At 35.6% G+C, this 21,547-nt stretch overlaps 1 protein-coding gene across 2 annotated transcripts; it reads left to right on the top strand.

Annotated features, from left to right (window-relative positions):
• Positions 1-4,136: 4,136 nt before the first annotated feature.
• LOC134679506 (bromodomain-containing protein 4-like) lies at positions 4,137-20,833 on the top strand. 2 transcript variants are annotated; one of them, XM_063538465.1, is made up of 8 exons: positions 4,137-4,351; positions 5,095-5,805; positions 7,780-7,858; positions 9,158-9,228; positions 12,818-12,887; positions 17,119-17,245; positions 17,566-17,643; positions 17,807-20,833. In XM_063538465.1, the coding sequence occupies exons 1-8, from the start codon at positions 4,264-4,266 to the stop codon at positions 17,882-17,884; spliced, it is 1,302 nt and encodes a 433-aa protein (XP_063394535.1). In that variant the 5' UTR covers positions 4,137-4,263; the 3' UTR covers positions 17,885-20,833. The 2 variants fall into 2 exon arrangements, with proteins under 2 accessions (XP_063394535.1, XP_063394536.1); XM_063538466.1 differs by having other exon boundaries at positions 4,138-4,343.
• Positions 20,834-21,547: the final 714 nt, after the last annotated feature.

Here is a 21,547-nt window from a genome sequence, read left to right as displayed (position 1 = left end):
ATAATAATTATATAATTTTTAAAATATGAGCGATAGAAAGTGGTATTGGCCACTCTTTTTCAATTCTATTAGTAGAATTTAAATGCCTAGTAGTGGAAATATTATTGCGCGAAATACACGAAATCGAGCGGTCGAATTTCAAAAATCGGCCCCGTGTTCTCTTTCCGCACAGACTCTATATAGATATAAAAACGTAGAAATGGGGTTTGGGGGTCGCGAAAAAAATTTCGTGGTCATAAAGGGCCGTGACACCATAAAGTTTGAAAAACACTGCTCTAGATCTTTTGTGTTGAAGCTCTACCATAGAGAAATATAGTAAACAACATGGTTCACTCCTTACATCAGTTTTGGTACCAAAACGAGTTTTATTCTCGTAGTTGACATCGACATCTAGCATCGAGTAGCGGAATTATCAGTACTGTTACTTGATACTAGATGTCTCAAGTGCCGCGACTCACGAAAATTGTATTGAATAATAATTTACAACTAATATTATAATTTTTAACAAAAAAATCCGACTTCCATGGGGGCCGATGAAAGATTACTGTAGAGTGTAGATGGTACACTATGTAGAAAAGGAGGTAAAACCACCCACTTTTCTACTAGCATTTCGCTTCTGTATAATGGCTCCTCTACAGGATGGGCCAACGCCGGCCACTCCAAGGGACGCAGCCATGCGGTAGAATGAGATAGCAATATCACTTGCTCCCTCTAACGCATAAATGCGTCCCTTGGAGTGACCGGCGTTGGCCCATCGTGAAGAGGAGTCATGAGGGTCGTAGTTCTAGCCTAACCTAACCCACTCCTCAGATAGCAGTTCGGTTCTGTGCGGATCGCAGTTCGAACCTAATCAAATCCACTTTTCAAGTAGCATTTCGTTTCTGTAAGGCTCGCAGTTCTAACCTAACCTAATCCTTGTTCGGTTCTGTGAGGATCGCAGTTCAAACCTAACCTAACCCACTTAATGGCGCATGCCGTGCGGTGTACGGGGGTTTAAGCGGGAGGGGCTAGTAAGATTGGCATCATCATACTTATATACTTACATATTTTATGGTAGGTAATCATAGTGGTTTATTTAGTTAAGGTATCATAGTGGTTTTACGGGTCAAGGTCCGGGTCCGAGTCCGGGTCCGAGTCCAGGTCCGGGTCCGAACCGGATCCGGGTCCGAACCGGATCCGGGTCCGAACCGGATCCGGGTATGAGTCCGAGTCCGGGTCCCAGTCCAAGTCAAAATCGAAATTCGTAATCACCAAACGTGTACCATGCGTCATTGAAGAGTTCTGTTCTGGTCATCATCAGCAGTTCCACTTCATCCAATGCGACAGTTTTTAATGTAAATGCTTGATTTTATGATGAAAATACAAAAAAATCTATACGTATGCCTTTAATATTTGAGGAGTTCCCTCGATTCCTTATGGATCCCATCATCAGAACTCGAGCTTGACAAAAATGTGGCTTAAAAACTTAACTTGCTTAACGAACATAACGAAAAGGAAAAATCGCCAAACGTGAACTATGCGTCGTTTAAGAGTTCTGTTCTGATCATCATCAGCAGTTCCACTTCATCAAATGCAACAGTTTTTAATGAAAATGCTTGATTTTCTGATGTAAATACAAAAATCTCTATACGTATGCCTTTAATATTTGAGGAGTTCCCTCGATTCCTTATGGATCCCATCATCAGAACTCGAGCTTGACAAAAATGTGGCTTAAAAACTTAACTTGCTTAACGAACATAACGAAAAGGAAAAATCGCCAAACGTGAACTATGCGTCGTTTAAGAGTTCTGTTCTGATCATCATCAGCAGTTCCACTTCATCAAATGCAACAGTTTTTAATGAAAATGCTTGATTTTCTGATGTAAATACAAAAATCTCTATACGCATGCCTTTAAGATTTAAGGAGTTCCCTTGATTCGTCATGGATCCCATCATCAGAACTCGAGCTTGACAAAAATGTGGCTTAAAAACTTAACTTGCTTAAAAAAGGAAGGAGTTGAAAATAGAATTCTGGTTAATCCGGTTATAATATTAGCTGAAATTTGTTGGGCATAGACTTTCCGGTCGTCGCAACATCTATTGTCAAGTAGTTCTAGCGGTAACTAGTACATGCTAATTCCGCTACTTGATGCTAGATGTCGACTACAAAAATAGTATGGAGCACCCCATGTATTTTTTTTTCTCTATGGCTCTACCTTAATAGCATTAGTTTCTTTTTTTCTTTCATTCTACCAAACAAATTTAATCTTTAATACAGAAAAATTATACATTTTGCGTTTGCGTCAAATCCGGTAGTTCTGATTTTTTGCAGGCTTGTTTATGATGTTGGCCCAATGAATAATCCAAGTTTGTGACCTCGAGCGCCGAACGCAACTTTGTCAAAAATCGAATAAACCGCAATGTTTTTTAGATTTGGGCGATTATAACCCTAAAGTACTAGTTTTTGATAGTAACTTCCTAGGGCGCTTTTAAAGTAGACTAAATTTGCTACAATAAAACACTGGAATTGTCTCTGTACATCTAATATTTTCCGAGATAAAGCCTTTCAAAATTTTATAATTTTACATCAGTTCTTAGCTATAATATAAGGGCTAGGTAGGTAATTTATATGGAATTCATCACCGGCACGTTCTACAAAATATTTATTTTCCATAAAAAATGTATGAGTGCCTATTCTGAAAAAATATTAAAAAATATAAAAATTTAAATATAAAATTTTGAAAGGCTTTATCTCGGAAAATATTAGATGTACAGAGACAATTCTAGTGTCTTATTGTAGCAAATTTAGTCTACTTTAAAAACGCCCTAGGAAGTTACTACCAAAAACTAGTACTTTAGGGCTATAATCGCCCAAATCTAAAAAAAAATGCGGTTTATTCGATTTTTGACAAAGTTGCGTTCGGCGCTCGAAGTCACAAACTTGGATTATTCATTGGGCCAACATCATAAACAAGTCTGCAAAAAATCAGAACTACCGGATTTGACGCAAAAGAGCCAGGTTACAAAATTCGACAAATTTACTGGATTACTTAGTACCAGACCTACAACCTACCTACAACTAGTAGTGCGCATAGTAGTAGCCTAGCCTAGCCTGTGACATAAGTTTAATTTGAGGTGTTTGAGAGTCACGTTCTCCGTTTTACATGGGGAATTTTTTATCAAGTATTTTCCTATATAGTTGTACCAATAAAAGTCTGCAGCGGATTTGATAGCCCACGCAGTGTCAAGTGTATACGTCATAATTTCATAGAAGTTTGACGTTTAAAATGACACTTGCACTGTGTGGGCTATGAAAATCGCTGCAGACTTTTTACGGTCTAACGCCAAGCGCGCACCACGATTTTAATTTTTGCGACACGATTTTAGAATCGCTCTGTAATTTATCGCAGAAAATTCAGTGCGCGCACTGCGATGAAAAAGTCGACGATTTGTTCATTCTCGACATGGATGTCGTACCAGTCGCTTGTCGTGAAACAATATGCAATCGCTGTATGACTGAGTATTTATACCACAAAGGTGATCTCCTTCTATTTCTATAATTAAACGGTCAACATCTAGCGTCTCATCTTGTAACTCCATTGGAGAAGCAGGTTCCGATATGTTGACGCTTGGAGAGCGAAATGCTGACTGAGGTCCCGGCTGCGATTTTATTATCGCAGTGCGCGGGGGGCCATACAGCTTCGTATGCTGCAATTCACTTTGCGACAATCGCGTCGCGCGCTGTCGCGGAAAAATGTAACAAATCACAATTTTAAAATCGCTGCGATTTTTTTGTCGCATATGCGCGCACCGCCATATGAACCCATACGTTACATTTCTGCGACTAAATTATCGCGCGACAAAAAATCGTGGTGCGCGCTTGGCTTAACTCTAGTAAAGTTTGTGCGGTAAGAGAAGAGTCGTGGAATGTATGGGGCCCATGACTAGGCCAAACAAGTGTGGCGTGAAACGAAACGTTTTTTTTTTCGTACACGACTTCTCACGAACCTCACGAATAAGTAGTCCGTCTCTTTCGGATGCTATGCAAGCAAAAAAGATGCAAGAGTACTCATGATATGGTTGTTTCTCTCATACATTTCGTGAATGTCATATCTGACAGCCGTAGCTGGCCTGCCTGCCATTTTGTAATCTTCAGTAATGTTATTAGACTAGACTGTGTTGTGTGGGTGCGGTTAATGTCGTCGTGTTATTTATTGCTGCTAAATGAGCTGTCTATGCCTTGTTGTCGTAGTATAGACGACAAAACTCATCCACTAATGATGTATGGCAATGCCTAAAAGCAAACTTTTAGAGTATACTCTGAAGGTGTATATTTGTGAATTAAATGCAGAAGTCAGAAGCAGGTACATACGTACGTATGATATTGATAGCAACATACATATCGTAATGAAAATGTCAACTTTGTATTCAAATTCAAATGTTTCATATGATTCTGTCACACGATAGGGATGTTTTTTGCCAGTTATTCATTGTTAAATTTATATTTTGTCAAAATTGGTTAACTATTTTTAGTCATCTGCATGCAATGCACTTCGCTTAATCCCGTTACATAAATATGAAAGTTTGAAAGTAACAACAGCAATAAGAGTTTATTTTCCAGTCGACTTTTTACGCAGAAATGAATAAAAATACCTATAATGTTAACTGTCCGAACCGTAAAACGGGGTCAAATGAAATAGCGTAGGTATAAACAGAAAAAAATTAAGGCTTATTCATGTTGTTATTATTTCAAAAGTTATTTCGAGATAAGTACCTGTAAATTATCAGTAGTATATGATTCCTTCTGGACTTTAGTAACACAGAAACATTGTAAGTGCATAATTTATATGTATGTAATTTAAAAAAAATCTACATATCATTATCATTATATTTGTAGATTTTTTGATTGACTGATGTAGAGTTATCCATAAATAACTAAATAAAAAAGGCATTTAGTGATTGTGGGGTTAGTGGACACATCATTAACTGACCGACCCCATCCAGGCTACCTTTTTGAGCAGCGGTGAACAGCTGGGTCAAGGTTATAAAGATTTAATTACCACATGCAGTTAATACTGAAATTGATATAATAATGAAATTCTTTTTCAATTCCAGATGCTGCTAAGGGCTGCAGAGTTGGGACGGAAGAAACTTTAATAAAATTTCGTCCTTCGCCTAATTTCAAAAATATGAAGAAGTTCATAAAATCAAAAATAGATTTTACAGAGAACAGCAACCATTCCCCTTTTCATGGGACAGAACATTCACCAACAAATACTTCGCCAGAACCAATAATGTCACTAGAGGAGCAGAGAGCTTTGCTGGAGAAAGCAAAGCCTGCACAACCTCCCTTACCGCTAGAACCTCCACCCACTACTCCTATTGACTTTAGCCTACCACATAAACAAGAAATTGAAGATCAGAGCAGATTAGGATCGCCTACACTAAATCTTTATGAGACTAATGAGGTCTCCTCACTATCATCAGCAACAAATTATGATACATCACAAGTGGAAGCCAGTGAAAAACAAAAAAAAACCATCTGTAGGGACTTCATAAGAGGAACTTGCAGTAGGGCAGGCACATGCAAATATGCTCATGAACGAGATCTGTCACAGTTACCTGGTGTATACACATTCTGTAAAAACTTTCAGAATACAGTTTGCACATATCCATATTGCAAATATGTACATGCGTCAATATTTGAAGAGCAAAGGTTTTACAGGACTGGAATACTACCGCCTCATGCTTTGGCCCACCACAAGAAGCCTCCGCCGGCTCCGATGCCGACAGTACTACCCCCACCACCTCCACCACCTCCTGAAGGTAAGATCTATACCTACCACAGTTGGACACTCATGATTAAGTTCTCGTGCCGGGACGCGGATCCGTGTACGAGGAAATTATGTGAGCAAAATACTCGCCGCACCCGAGAAGAGGTTAAAATCGGTTATTTGACTAAAAATACTCAAATTAAATTTTAATATTTAAACGTTAAATTTGATATTTACTGAAATAAAATTTTACAGCATTACAACTAAGGGGCGCCAATGCTGTAAAATTAAGTAGGTAATAAAAAAGCTATAGGTATTAAAATTATAAGATAAATATGACAGTACCTAATTAATGTTAATATTAACAGATTCGTTGCGTGTTCCATTTTCGAAAACTTTTGGCTGTGGCGCGGAACAATCATTTCATGACACGGCAGCCATGCCATGCGCCATAGAATATGATGACAATCCTCCCGTGTCATACGCCACACGTAAAAAACATTGATGACACGGCAGGCGTGTCATCAGCCCCGAATCGGTTAAAACTAGCTGCCGAGACAAGTCTACAGAGACCAATTAACTAAATAAAGTAAACAATAAACATGCACGCGCACTGTAGTTACGTAACCATTTATGTCATTTAAATGGAATGAGAAGTAAATATAACATGTATAGCACTTTTAAAAAGTTGTCGTATTAGCAGTTTTAGCAAGGGTTTGGATATGCATTCACGTTTTTTTTCTGTGGACATAAGTAACGATAATATGATATTTTTCATTCCTTATCCCTATAATGGCTGATGAAATCATTTATGAGCTGAATATGAGACTATTTCACCGACTCGTTGGTACGATTTAAAGTAACAACAGGTTAATAGGCTGCCAAAACATGTTATCTGAGTATCCTCTTCATAACTGTTCAATTGAGCAGCTGCGGAATAAATGTGGTGAATTTTTATTTTTACATAAAACGATTTTTCACCCTACGTTTTGGAATCCCTTCAATTTCCGATGCAAGCGTAATGACGGAGACCGCTAGAAAAATAACATTAAAACCAAAGCCTAACGGACATTCATGGCGTTGATCCATCGCTAGAGCGGGTCGATAGAAAAGCTCCATGATAGTTATATTATATGTCAAAGTCATAGTTGTCGTAAGTAGCATGCCATATTCTCTAAAAGGCCACCATGCACAGATCCTAAGCTTTTTTTTAACGAAAAGAAATGCTTAGACTATGTCCAGATGTTTCGCTATACGAATCATGTGTAATTGCTGTTCACATAGTACGATTTTTTTGTGTGATATGTTCTTGTTCGCATTTCTTCTTTCTTCTACTATTTGTCCGCACTCGTTATTTATACACGAGAGGATTGGGTAAATTTCGTCCAAACCATAATGCTTTACGCCGAGCTTCCAGGACGAAATGTGTATCTTATTAAAGCACTAATTACACACATCTGTAGTTTTGAAATAAAAATATAATACCAAAAAAAAAGGCAAGGTGTAGTTGTCCCTATAATTAACGATACAGTCTTTATTGCCTAATTTATTTAAGTAAATCAAAAGACTTACATTTTTCAAGGTGGTCGTACCGCGATGGCTGTCGACGGAAAGGGAGGACTTAACCGTTATTTTGTTCACACTTCACACTGAGGCTACGTTTTGTTGCTTACCCTCATTTTAAAATATCATATCCAATAAGATAAGCCACGAAGATTTTCTATCTGCGTCCTTGTCACTCGAATACGTAAGAGAGATAAAGAGCCAATTTGGCGAAGGAATGATCACAGTGGCTCATGCGGATATCGGCCCTCTATGGTCTTAAACCAACGTTTTTAAATAAGGACCCCTACTCACTTTTCTAGGATAATCATGTAGGTAACGGATGCGTTCTTTCCGTATTTTAGGCGGATAAATTCTCTATTTATAAAAAAAATATTTTCCGAACGAGCGCGAAGTAAAAACGACGGGTTCTTATAAATGAATAAATAGTTGTCTATTCTAAACAGTATATCTTTATTTTCAGAGCCAGCTCCTCCGCCGGTACCTGTAGAAGTTCCGATTTTTGCAAACCCCCCACCTGTATTGGTTCCCACTGTTCCCAGGTGAGTATGATATTCAAATTTCGAACGTCTCGGGTTTTGATACACAATTCTTTGTGGCAACTGCACCAAGTGGAGGGAAACAGGCACTGGACGGTGAACTGAAGCAATGACCCTATCTACCCTCAAAAGTTTTTTATTCAAGTCGGTTTTGTCTAGATTTCAAGACAATCATTAATATTTACTTGAACGCAGCCATATTTTTCAATTACAACTAGCACCGGCTTATTGTCTATGCTAGTTGGCTATTTAAAAAGTTTTATATATTATATAAAACAATAATATATTCTTCAATATACTGTTAGTGAGCAAAGAGCATATAATCACTACGTTCTAGTAATACTAATACAATATATATGTATATATATTATTTCCCGCAAATAGTGTTTGGAGCATTCCATGAAGTTGTTTCATACAAACGCCAATTTTCAGAAAATTTTCAGGTATATGAGTTTCTTTTTGTGTGTCAAATGGTCAAAAATAGAAAAATAATTATTGGTTATAAATAAATGTCGAAGAAAGTTCTGATACGCGACGCGAAATAATAAAATGCAGTTGCGCGTGGAATGCTTCGTTCTGTGTTTAGGTCGTAAATATTTACTTTCCCACAGTAAATTTACGTTAATATATAGCAGGTACATTGTGCATTGTGCAACACGAAGTGCGACCGAGTCTAGAAACCTATAACATGTACCTGTTGCCTATTGGGTAATACTATAGGGTATTTGCCTGAATTTAATAGTTATTTGTTTTATAAGGGTGCAAAGTTGTTTAACTTCTTGTGCTAATATTGATACCCGAGCAAGCGAAAGATTCCAAAATTGAACCTCGAGCGTAGCGAGTGGTTCGAAAAATGGAATGTTGAGCGTTGCGAGGGTTTCAAAGCACGAGGGTTAAACAATATCTGCCCCCGAGTGAAACACAAAAATTTTCACCACACCAAACCGAAGCAAATATTATATGTAAAATATCAAACAAAATCAAACCCAACTGAATGTTATTAAATATTTATCACATGTGAATAAAATGCAACTTTGCTATCAGTTTTCGAAGTGCAAAGTAAGCCTTTCTGAGCTGGTGTGGTGAAAAAGGTTGACCTTGACGTCATTGTGTAATGTTACATATAAATTTCATATAAGCAAATCGTTACAGTTCTAAAAAAGAAACTGACTTGACGAGTAGAAGTATACCATATTATTTACACTCTCGGAGACATGTGTTTACTGAACGTAATTCTTTAAATCGATTGTTAATAGTGTTATTGTTATTTATGTATAACGTAATATGTCTATGTTTTTCCAGTATTGACAAGCCTCTTATCTCGTGCGTGCCGACTGCAAACTTAGAGCCAAGGCCGATGGACGATTTCATGAGTAAGTCATTATTGATTAACTATTTGTTTAAGCGAATGACTTTATACGGGATAGCTAGAGGAAAAATAAAACACTCTTGTTTATTTTTTAACGATTATTTTCGAACACATTTAAAACAAAATATAGTATTAAATATTTTTATTTGATGAAACAATATCGATTAGACACTTATAGTGAGGACTAGTTAAAAGATTTTTTTTGTAATGTAACATTTTGTGGTATTTACACTTAAAAATTCTAAGTGCCACCATACAAGCCTTTGCCACAAAAATTAAAACCATTCAATCAATAATAATAATCACTTTTATATTCATGTTATAAACAACCTAACTTAAGAAGACAAATAAATACGGAGAATGATCATTCATTTTAATGACCAATTTTTTGTCGGTAATAAGTGTGTGTCAGAATTTCCATTGATTATGAGTTTAGACAGAAATAATTTTGAAACACCTAAGAATGCTATTGCCGAACAGGAGTTTACTTAAGATATAATATTATAATTAATTGTAACAAATAAACTTAATTAAATTCACACATTTGGGAGCATTTTACTTCTAAAGTGTCATTCTATGGAACTTGTTAACTATGTAAACAAAAGTCACTAGTAAAATCATCATTTTTTGATAATTTCAATATGGCGGTTTGTTTACATAGTTAGCAAGTTCCATAGAATGACACTTTATAATTAAATATACGCGTCTCGATATTTTAGTATACTTACTCAAAACTATTGGATACCTTTTATAAAATTAGTTTTAATTTAAGTAGTAAGTACCTAGTTAATTCGTTTATTTTCGCAACATTCCAGCGAAGTGCTTAATTAAATACAACACATCATAGTAATACGTTAATTAGTCATTAGTCATTAACAAATACACCACCAGTAACAATAAGCAAGCGAATGCAATTCAAAAGTACACTTGACAAAACATTGCCAATATTTACTACCATTTCATTGACAACATTTCATATTTTTGAGTGCGCAATTTTTTATTTTCTGGGTCATAAGAAAGCGAAGGTAAAAGATAAAAATACATATTTGATTCACGTAATTCTGTCATTAAAAAAAACCGGCCAAGTCGAGTCGGACTCGCGTTCCAAGGGTTCCATACACTACCCAATTTTTAACAATGTATTTTTTATATGTGAAACGCGAGTGAATTGCCTCTAAAAACCCGTAGGGGTCGGATTGAAAACTAAGTACCTAATTAATCCGACTCACGCTTGACCGCATATTTCGTTAATTTTCACATTTACCCCCCAAAAGTGGCCTCCATGTTTAAAATTAATTTGTTTACGTAAGATGTCCGTCTTTGGGTCACGAATTTACATGTGTACCAAATTTCAACATAATTGGTGCAGTACTTTTGGAGAAAATGGGCTGTGACAGACGGACAGACAGATAGACAGACAGATGCACGAGTGATCCTATAAGGGTTCCGTTTTATCCTTTTGAGGTACAGAACCCTAAAAATACATTTAGATTGTTACTTTGATCCAAAGGGCGTATGTAACAAACGTATAGCATCGGCAGTGTGACGTCACACGCTGTTTCATACATTAAAAAAACCGGGCAAGTGCGAGTCGGACTCTCGCACGAAGGGTTCCGTACCATAATGCGAAAAAAAACGGAAAAAATGCAAAAAAAACGGTTACCCATCCAAGTACTGACCACACCCGACGTTGCTTAACTTTGGTCATAAATCACGTTTGTTGTATGGGAGCCACACTTAAATCTTTATTTTATTCTGTTTTTAGTATTTGTTGTTATAGCGGCAACAGAAATACATCATGTGTGAAAATTTCAACTGTCTAGCTATCACGGTTCGTGAGATACAGCCTGGTGACAGACATACAGGCAGCGAAGTCTTAGTAATAGGGTCCCGTTTTACCCTTTGGGTACGGAACCCTAAAAACGGAAAACATTATACTGGCAATCTTGCACCAGCGACTTGGTGACGTCAACTTCCGCTTTGATTATTATCTTATTTTTGTCCAAAGATATTGAAAAAAAAATCAATATTTTTTTGTGTTATACCTATGCTATTTGTACAAGTAATGTATAAGACTAAATAGCCGTGCCCTTACAGGGTAAGTATCTGAGTTACTTGTCACATAGTAACAATAAAGATACATACTATGATATTATTTTACTCTCCGAGTTTTTCGATCTAAGGCAAATGAATGAATATGAAATGTAGTCAGTGTGGGATATATTAAAGTGGTGTACAATTACAATACCGAGATGTGGTTTTTTTATTTCCGATAGCTTCAGTATACTTACATTATATTAATTTATACCTAATTACTTTAAATATGAAAAAAATCACAAATATAATATGTATAAATACGGCCCTCCAATTTTGAACTTTACTGTACGTGTTGCCTGAAAATAAAACTTTATTTATTCATTTAGTTTTATTTATTTTATACAATCGCAAAATTGAAAATGTTATAGCTCGTTTTTTTAGCATTAGAAATAAGATAAACAATCTTCACGTGTCTTTTAATTGAAAAACACAAGTTGCTTATCATGAACAGTGGTACAACTAAAACTGAAATGCTATTGCATTTAATATTCTATCTTTTACTGGTAAGATTTAAAGTCGAATGGCATTTCATTTTGTTTTGTGTCACTATTCATGACAAGCGTCGACATTTTAAATATAAGTGTCGGCAAATATGTAACAATTATGAATCTAATACAATCATTTATATTCTTCAGCTTTCATAAGTAATAGTTTTTGGTATTTAAAAAGCGTTTTCAATTAAAAGACATGTCAAGATCGCTTACCTTCTTGCAAGTTCTTTCTAATGCTAAAAAAAACGAACTATAAAAATTAAGGATATACCTAAATTGTATTTAACTTCAGGAAGTTTCTCATTTGAAGTTACCGTATTCAAAAAATAACCGTTATAAAGCATAGTTCTTATGATAATGCTAATTATATTACTCGTGACTAACTTCTTCTTCTTCAGAAGTGTTTTATTGTTTTGCTATCTATTTGACGAAGTTATCGGAAATAAAAAAAATTGTAATCTCACCTGATAGTTAATTTATTAATTTACATAATTTCTCAGACAACGGTTCAACTAAAACTTTTCCTTTTCGTTTATCTTTGTAATTAAGTAATGAGAATAATATATGAATGTTACTCGATTACAACGATACGTATAAAAAAACAGCTATACTTTTTAAGCAGGTAGTTTAGCCTGGGTAATTCTTTGACATTGAGGACCCTAAACACTATTGTATTTTAGGGAGGTACCTTATTGAAGTAGGGTAGGAAAATAAAGTTCCTTATCGCAGGTATAAAAATAAATACCAGGTACAAAAAATATCTCAAAGAATCACCCAGCTAAGATCAGACAGATACCAATGCCCCGTTTCCTCCAGCCAAAAGTAGTAAACATCGAACAAGTGTTAATCTGCGAAATGTTATTGATCTGCCACTTGTCTCGTCGAATGATGCTTAATAATGTTTCTCAGCGTATTATAGGTGCTATCACAAGGGTATATGAAGATTTGCCGAGCGACGACTGTTGCGCTAAGCGACTTGTTATATGTTATTGATTTTGTCTGCAGTCACTCCAGCGCCGCGCGACCTCGAGCACAAGGCAAAAAAATGCAAAAATTGCGACACAATGGAATTCAGGTTTGCTATTTTGCATCACTTACGATTATTTTATTTTATTTTTCTACTTTTTATACATGCAAAAAAAGCTCTGCCATTTATATTACATATTTATTATAAAACTGGACTGTGCAAAATTTGTAATTAGTTTTCTACAGTTTAGCGACACAAAGATATGGTAAAGCCTTTATGTCATTTATTAGAGGGTCTCTAATGTCATATATGTATATATCACTTAACATACTTACGCCAATGGGATGGATGAAAAATTTAAAATTATAATGTTGTTTGTTTTCTTCGTCCGTAGTACAGTCACCATCAGATATATCGGAGCGGCCAAGGTGTTCACTCTAACGCCCTGACAATAGAGGCGTGTTCAGATATTTGTGAACACCTTTGCCGCTCCGATATATCTGTATTCTGTAGGCGATTGTACGATAAACAGGTGCAGGGTTATTCCGAATCACGTGTAAGGTCAATGTGGCGAAGACCGTCTATCAACTATGATCTACAAGCTTATTCGTCGCTTCTATAAATTTGCACACATACTCTACTTGTACTTACAGAAGATCGTTACAGAGAAGAAGCGAAATACGTTTCAAATACGAGAGTTCTTGCCCTAAGACGGTCTTCCCAACTAAATATTTCAAATGCCGGTCTTCGCCACACCTTAATCTTGAGTGGAGGCAACATTGTTCCAAATGCAATTTAGTTGTACCATCGCCCACAATGTTAACTGACAGTTCGTAAACCTTATTACTAAAGGCATAAAGTCCACCAATGAACAGTTAAGTGTGTTGCTGTTTACCTCTTCGCTCAGTGATAAATCCCTGATAAAATTAGGTAGTATGTAGTACTAATAACTGTAACAAATAAGAATGAAAACAAAACTTGCTTTTAATTTTGTTGTAGGTACCTATTTAAAACAGAGTTGTATGTTATTGGTGGGCCAACTCATGTTTAACATAATAAATATTACATATATGTATTTTGGCAGGAAATCTGAGTCGGTAGTTCCTGACTGTTGCGGCCTATTCTTTGAATAACATGTCTTCTACTAGTACTTTGTGCGAGAAAGGCAAAGCTTTATTATATTTTCCATCCATCCCCATTGACTAGTTTCAGGAATTTGAAGGTTTCAAAAATGGAATGAACTGAAAGGGTGGTGGAAGTATGAATGCATTAGTTTATTATAATACTATTAATATATGTAATAATAACCTACAAACCAATCCTTAAATTAGTTTTTAGGTAGGTATCTACATAAAGAGAGTAAATTTTTAGTAGCCAAATCAAAGGTAGGACCTTTGTTATGTTATTATAAGATTACAAAAATTGTTAATGTTAGCTTCTTGCTATTTAAACAGATATAAATAATTGATAAACTTTTTAAGCAAACTTAATAATAAATAGTATTAAAGGTCTCCAACAAGGGGCTCTGCGTGTTGGACTACCATGCAAGCCTATCAAAAGACCGGGATTTATAGGCCGGTGAAATCCAAGGAAATAGTATTAGGTATTTCAATTTTGGGGTTTATACACTTTATGACAGTTCTTTTTGCCAGATGGGCTGTATAAATTACGCACCGGATGTCCCTTTATTCACAATATGTTGAATTTTGTATCAGGCGTTTTCTGTAATATGAGAACATAATACTTACCTCTTAATTTTGGGTTTATCTACCTTAACGAAACGTTGCACACCGGGTTCCCTGTCACCTGTCACCATCCTTATCCTTTGTACCTATATTTAAAGCTACCTGCAATACACTTGAATGACAGTTTTATGAAGATCAACACAGTCACTACTACCTGAGTTTGGAAGATAATGTAACGGGAAAAAACGACGACGGTTTGCCAGGTACTATTTGCCATGGTTTCATTTCTGATTAAAGCAGTGTAGTAAAAAAAATAAGTATTTACATATATAATTCATATAAAGCCTAATATAATTCTATGTATCAAGGAACTTTGTATTATAAACATAAGTGAATGTGGTGAATGATGCTTGTAAGTATATAGGGTAGAAAAAATTGATGGGCCCGTAAAACCATAAGTTAGCTCATTTTACAGGAAACATTCTTTTATTTTTAAATAGAAACAATCTGCATTGAAAGATATTTTACAATTCGCTTTGTTTAAAAATATTATAGTGTAACTACAAAATTTTCGAATGTGGATATTTTTTACGACAGACGAGTGTAAAACCTAATGCTTCTTGAAGTAATGTTAACATTAACTGTATCGACCAGTGGTATAAAACAGCTAAGGCTAAGTAGTTTTGTTTGGAAATGTTAGTCTATTTCATTTGATTTCCGGGCGGGACAAGTGATTTTTATAATGCCTTTTTTTTTCAAATAAAAGAATGTTTCCACTAAGTAAAGTAAGCTACGGTTTTAAGGCACTTTCCCTCCAGAGCCCATTAATTTTTTCCACACTGTATATTTCAATATCATTAACACTGACACTGTCAAAATGAGAAATGTTTAGACATCTTTCTTTATTATCATTTATGATTCATCATCACTTGCCATCATCATCATATCATTACTTAATCAAGGTAACCCCTAACTTAAAAATGCGAAGTCATACAGATATCAAAACATATAATTTGATTTTTCTTTCTTTGATCCGATAAAGCGAGTTTATACCTACTTATAATGAATTATTTTAGTTATAATATAATACAATATCGTTGCTTCGAAGCAGCCATCAATGCAATAGCAATTTTTCTAAAAATTAAAAATTATGAATAAGTTTTTTTTCACTTGCGCGGCAAATCGTACGACATATGTTTGGCCTCTATTTTCTAAATGTCTCGGTACTTTCTTTTGTCTAAAGGGGCCCAATGATTAACAGTCCGCCGGAAGGTATCGGCCTGTCAGTTAGAACAAAATGTTGACAGTTCCGAACAACTGACAGGCCGATACTAGGCGGACTGTTAATCAGTGGGCCCTCTAAACACTTGGAGATTAATACCTTTATACTCTTCTAATGATTAAAAACTGTATTTAACTATTTAAAATTAAAGCAGCAAGTGTTAAGAGTGCTCGTAAATTTAAAAAAAGTACTGAATACGTTTCTGAAAAGTCAATTCTTATACCGTTTTATTACAACATACGATTTTAAATGGTATTTATGGGGTAGGCTCTAGGTACATACTTATGTTATATAATACTTGATATACATATATACATCCTGTCTTGTTATCTATCTATATACTTTGGTCTATACCAAATCCAAATAGTTATAATTTTGCAATTATTTGATTGAAGGTACCTCGAAAGTCGCGTGTCGAATAAAGAAACCGTATTCAAATGTTTTCGCAACGCTAATGCTGTGTTCTACAGCAAAGAAATGTAAATTATCATTCCGATTTTTTTTCATTAAAAAGTCTAGAACCGTTTCGTAAAAAGAATAACTAATTATTTATGTAATCAGAGCGGTGTAGGCCGGCGACGTGGTGCCTGTGTAAGTTACACGTGGGGCAGTTTGACCGCTGTATGACTTTGCAGTAGTCGATAGAATGCAGGCGACTTTCTCTTGCGCCGCTGCCATTGCCTATGAGCGCCAGTCGCGGGCTCGTGCGTCTTGTCAGGCCCTGATCAGATCATAGACTAAAACGTATATTAAAAAAATCTACATGTTTTAAGAATTCGATCATATTCTTTTCATCATAGGCACACCCCCCCTCCACAGTTTAAAAAACTGCAATTTCAGTGCCAAGCCAAGCAGAAAATACTAAACCGTTAAACGTGATGTTGAGATGACAAATAAACACATTACATACAAATAAAACAAGGACTTAATTATAAACATTACTTGTAAATACCATTTTTTTTTAATTTTGATATAGTTTTGTGTGTGTTAGAATAAAATACATACTATCTTTTTTGCTTTGTTTATCGTTGTATTACATTACAGAATGGGTTATTATAATGATTACACGGTACAAACTACTAATTTTTAAAACATAAGCTTTAGATATTAATACACAAATTGTACAGCTAATGGGCCTGACGAGACAACGGGCCGCCTTTACGATTCCTGCCGTCGATTTTACTTAATCAAAAACTTAAATGCTTGGTCGAATATCGTTGTTCTGCAACCAATAAAATGTGTAGCGTTGCCTCGATTATATATGTGCATTAGCGATGGGCGATGTACGCAAAAATAGGGGTGCCGTTGAGATTTATACGGAACCCTGCTTTACCCCATCACTACCGAGAATGACGTGGCACGTCTGTTACAGATTGCAATTCAATAAGGATAAGGCTGAAAATATGAGACAGTCTACAGTGGAGCTCAAGAATAAAGTGGCGCGTTTGTCGAGGAAGTCGCAGACGTTATACACTGTGCTGTTGTCGCTTATGAAGCCGGTAAGTCTTGTGTAAGGTGATATATTCCTGGTCAGGCTTTAAAATAATAGACAACGAGTCGTGTTGTGTTTCCTTTTAAGCAACCAAAAATATATTTTATTTTATTTCTAGGTACCTAAGTTTCTGCTTAGTGACTTAACCCAGTGCCTAAGTACATACATATTCCAGTATTGCACACCCCAAAATGTGTGTTAAAATTTAAAATACTTGCTTATAGTAAGTTTTTAGTTTAGGTTTAACTTTTATTACTTGTTTTCGTTATTAATTAAATTCCTACATCATCTTGTAAATTACTTTGGTTTTTTTTTTATGTATTACAGCAAGTCAGTAAAAGACAAGAAGGGCTCAACGGATTGTCTATGTCTTCGCTTCTCAGCATTGTCGGCGACTCGGAGAAGGTAATTTATTATAATAATATTGTAAAGTCAATAAATGTGTTCTTAGCAATAAGTGGATCCAATGCCTTACTTTATTCCGTGCTTAGACCGACCCGTGTCGTGGTTTAGGCGAATTGGTGCCCAAGCGAATAAAGAATTTTATATGAAAACCTCTCGTTTCCAGAACATTCTTTCTAATCTGCTGCTGAAGGACGCCTCGGAGCAGAGCCTCGTCTCCGACACCCGCGACCCGTGCTCGTGACTTACACACGGGACCTGATTTATGATACGCCGTGAGACTTTATATAGACTCAGTGCTGTGCAATTGTCCCATCCTATACACAAGTAGTCCTACTTTCAAAGCGAAACCTAGGGTGAACTATACGATGGCACTCACGCCAACTGCACGAACTCCCAGTCGAGAGACCAGTGCCCTGTTTATCAAAAGCTTGTAACCTGTAATACAAGGGGAAGTCCCTTTCTAATAACAGCTGTCAAAAAGGGACTTCCACTTGTATTACAAGTTACAAGCTTTTGATAAGCAGGGCACAGTAATTATAGCAGGTCCATCTTCTGGTGCCAACTTATCGTTGAAATTTGGGACACGTTGTATACTTACGTTGTGCAATTGCACATTATCTATATATAAATGCAAGTGTCCTGACTGACTGACTGACTGACTGACTGACTGATTCATCAACGCAGAGCCGAAACTACAAAAGCCAGAAAGTTGAAATTTGCACACCAGATTGCATTTATAAAGTGTACAAGAGATAAGAAGCGATTTTGAGAAATTCAACCCCTAAGGGGGTTAAAAAGGGGATGAAAGTTTGTATGGGGTTAAAGTTTTCTTTTAACCTAGGAATTTGAAACTTCGTAAAAAGATATATTATTAAGATACAAGAAAACTAATTTCAGCGTTTTTGAAAATTCATCCCCTAAGGTGGTGAAAAAGGGGTTGAAAGTTTGTATGGACATCCAAAAATTTTTTAGTGGTGGACTTGAATCTTTGTATTTAGGGATATTATTAGAAGACAGGAAAAGTAATTTCAGCGTTTTGTAAAATTCATCCCCTAACAGGGTTAAAAAGGGGTTGAAATTTTTAATTCATTACAAATGCTTTGAAACTTCGTAGAAAGGCATAATAGCCGATTACAAAAAAAGTGATTGCAACGTTTTTGGAAATTCAACCCCTAAGGGGGTTAAAAAGGGGATGAAAGTTCGTCTTCGGGTGCAAATTTTATTTTAAGCTAGGAACTTGAAACTTTGTAAAAAAGTATCAAATTCAAATACAAGAAAACTAATTTTCAGCGTTTTAGAAAATTCATCCCCTAAGGTGGTGAAAAAGGGGTTGTAAGTTTGTATGGATATCAAAAAAATTTTCGAGCGCGGGACTTGAATCTTTGTATTTAGGGATATTACTAGAAGACAATAAAAGTAATTTCAGCGTTTTGTAAAATTCATCCCCTAACAGGGTTAATAAGGGGATGAAAGTTTGTATGGGGTTAAAGTTTTCTTTTGAGCTACGAATTTGAAACTTCGTTAAAAGATATATTATTAAAATACAAGAAAACTGATTTCAGCGTTTTTGAAAATTCAACCCATAAGGTGGTGAAAAAGGGGTTGAAAGTTTGTATGGATATTAAACATTTTTTCGAGTGTGGGACTTGAATCTTTGTATTTAGGGATATTATTAGAAGACAGGAAAAGTAATTTCAGCGTTTTGTAAAATTCATCCCCTAACAGGGTTAAAAAGGGGTCGAAAGTTTGAATCCATTACAAATGGTTTTGAAACTTCTTAGAAAGGCATAATAGCCGATTACAAATAAAAGCGATTGCAACGTTTTTGGAATTTCAACCCCTAAGGGGGTTAAAAAGGGGATGGAAGTTCGTCTACGGGTGCAAATTTTATTTTAAGCTAGGAACTTGAAAGTTTGTAAAAAAGTATCAAATTCAAATACAAGAAATCTAATTTCAGCGTTTTAGAAAATTCATCCCCCAAGGTGGTGAAAAAGGGGTTGAAAGTTTGTATGGATATCAAAAAAATTTTCGAGCGCGGGACTTGAATCTTTGTATTGTGGGATATTATTAGAAGACAATAAAAGTAATTTCAGCGATTTGTAAAATTCATCCCCTAACAGGGTTAAAATGGGGTTCAAAGTTTGAATCCATTACAAATGCTTTGAAACTTCTTAGAAAGACATAATAGCCGATTACAAAAAAAAGTAATTGCAACGTTTTTGGAAACTTAATCCCTAAGGGGGCTAAAAAGGGGATGAAAATTCGTCTTGGGGTGTAAATTTAATTTTAAGCTAGGAACTTACTTTTTGGAAAAAAAGGTAATTAATTAAAAAACATGAAAACTAATTCAAGCATTTTTGAAAATCATCCCCCAAGGTGGTGAGAAAGGGGTTGAAAGTTTGTATGGAGATCAGATATTTTGTGAGTGCGGAATGCGGAACTTGAATCTTTGTATAAGGGCATAGGTACCTAAGAGAATACAAGAAAATTAATTTCAGCAACCAACATCAAAATCCACTTGACTTAAAACTTCATACAACTTGCTAAAAAAGAAAAGTATATGAAAGGATATGAAAATTATAGGTACTAAAGATGTAAAATGTTGAAGATAAGATTCCACGCGGACGAAGTCGCGGGCAACAGCTAGTTTGGTATAATTGCGTGTTAGTTACGTAAAGTTGTATAAATAGGTATGTAATTAAAAATATCGATATGAGATTGACAAAGCAGTTGAGAGAAAACGAAGTATAATATTTTAATTATGAATAATTTAAATAAATTTCCCAGAAATCATCAGCGGAAAGATAAAAGTAAATATAGTTTACGATAGGAATTACATGATTAGGTATGTAAGTTTTGGTAATGTTTAGTTTTTAGTATAAATTATAGGTACGGAGCGATGGGAGCATGCATGCGCTAATTATTGTAGCTGGCAGCCAGTTATATTACCAGTTTAATATTTACATGACTTACCTTTTGGACACGAAGCTATACCTAAAACTGAGGAAGCTCTACGACCAAAAGGTGTGACGAAAAGAGAAATTAACCTACACGTGGCATCTATAGCAATTAAATTCTCTAATTACCGTCCGCGCCTACATTTTTTATATTTGCTACTTTTGCCTACCGATGGAAATATCTTGACTTAGCAATTCAAAACTTAATTATACCTTTAAAGCAAATCTCGGTCTCCCAGATATTAATAATAACTTGTGTAATGGCTCCTCTACAGGATGGGCCAACGCCGGCCACTCCAAGGGACGCATTTATGAGGGAGCGTCCCTTGGAGTGGCCGGCGCTGGCCCATCGTGTAGAGGAGCCATAAGTGATACACAATTACACTGTCGTTGGGTTCGATGCGATTCTGGACCGCACTTTTTGGTCATAAAGCTCAATCTACTCTAGCTATGTCTACGTCATTTTGGTTCGGATCGTGACGTCTGGTCTGAAAATTGGCTTCCAAGTGGCGGGAAATACTATCATTTTTAATTAAACGTGACGGGAGTAATAATAATGATGTACAGTATGAGAAACTAACAGATGGATGAATACGCTAAAAATAATAAAATATTATGTAGGCCGTAAAACAGACATAATACAGTCAGCAGCAGAAGCGTCTAAACGAACACGCACGCTCTTATTTTCTTAAAAGTCAAGTTGTGTGCAAATCATATTGAATATCTTACCCGCTCAGCTACTTTTGGTGCTTAATGTGTTTATCTACATTTATAATTCTTCTGATCTCATAAATTATTTAAACAAAGTGCCTATTAGTTAGGTTAGGATAATCAATCGTTTTATAGAATGGTCAAAATTATAACTGTTATGCGTTTTGTATAAGAAAATATGCTGTTTTAATGCGTTAGTCATAAGAAAATTATTATAAAGGTTGATAAGAAATTAA

The sequence above is a fragment of the Cydia fagiglandana genome, chromosome Z (assembly GCF_963556715.1).
Source record: "Cydia fagiglandana chromosome Z, ilCydFagi1.1, whole genome shotgun sequence".
Classification (NCBI taxonomy): Eukaryota; Metazoa; Arthropoda; class Insecta; order Lepidoptera; family Tortricidae; genus Cydia; species Cydia fagiglandana.
This window is presented reverse-complemented; position numbering and strand designations above follow the sequence as displayed.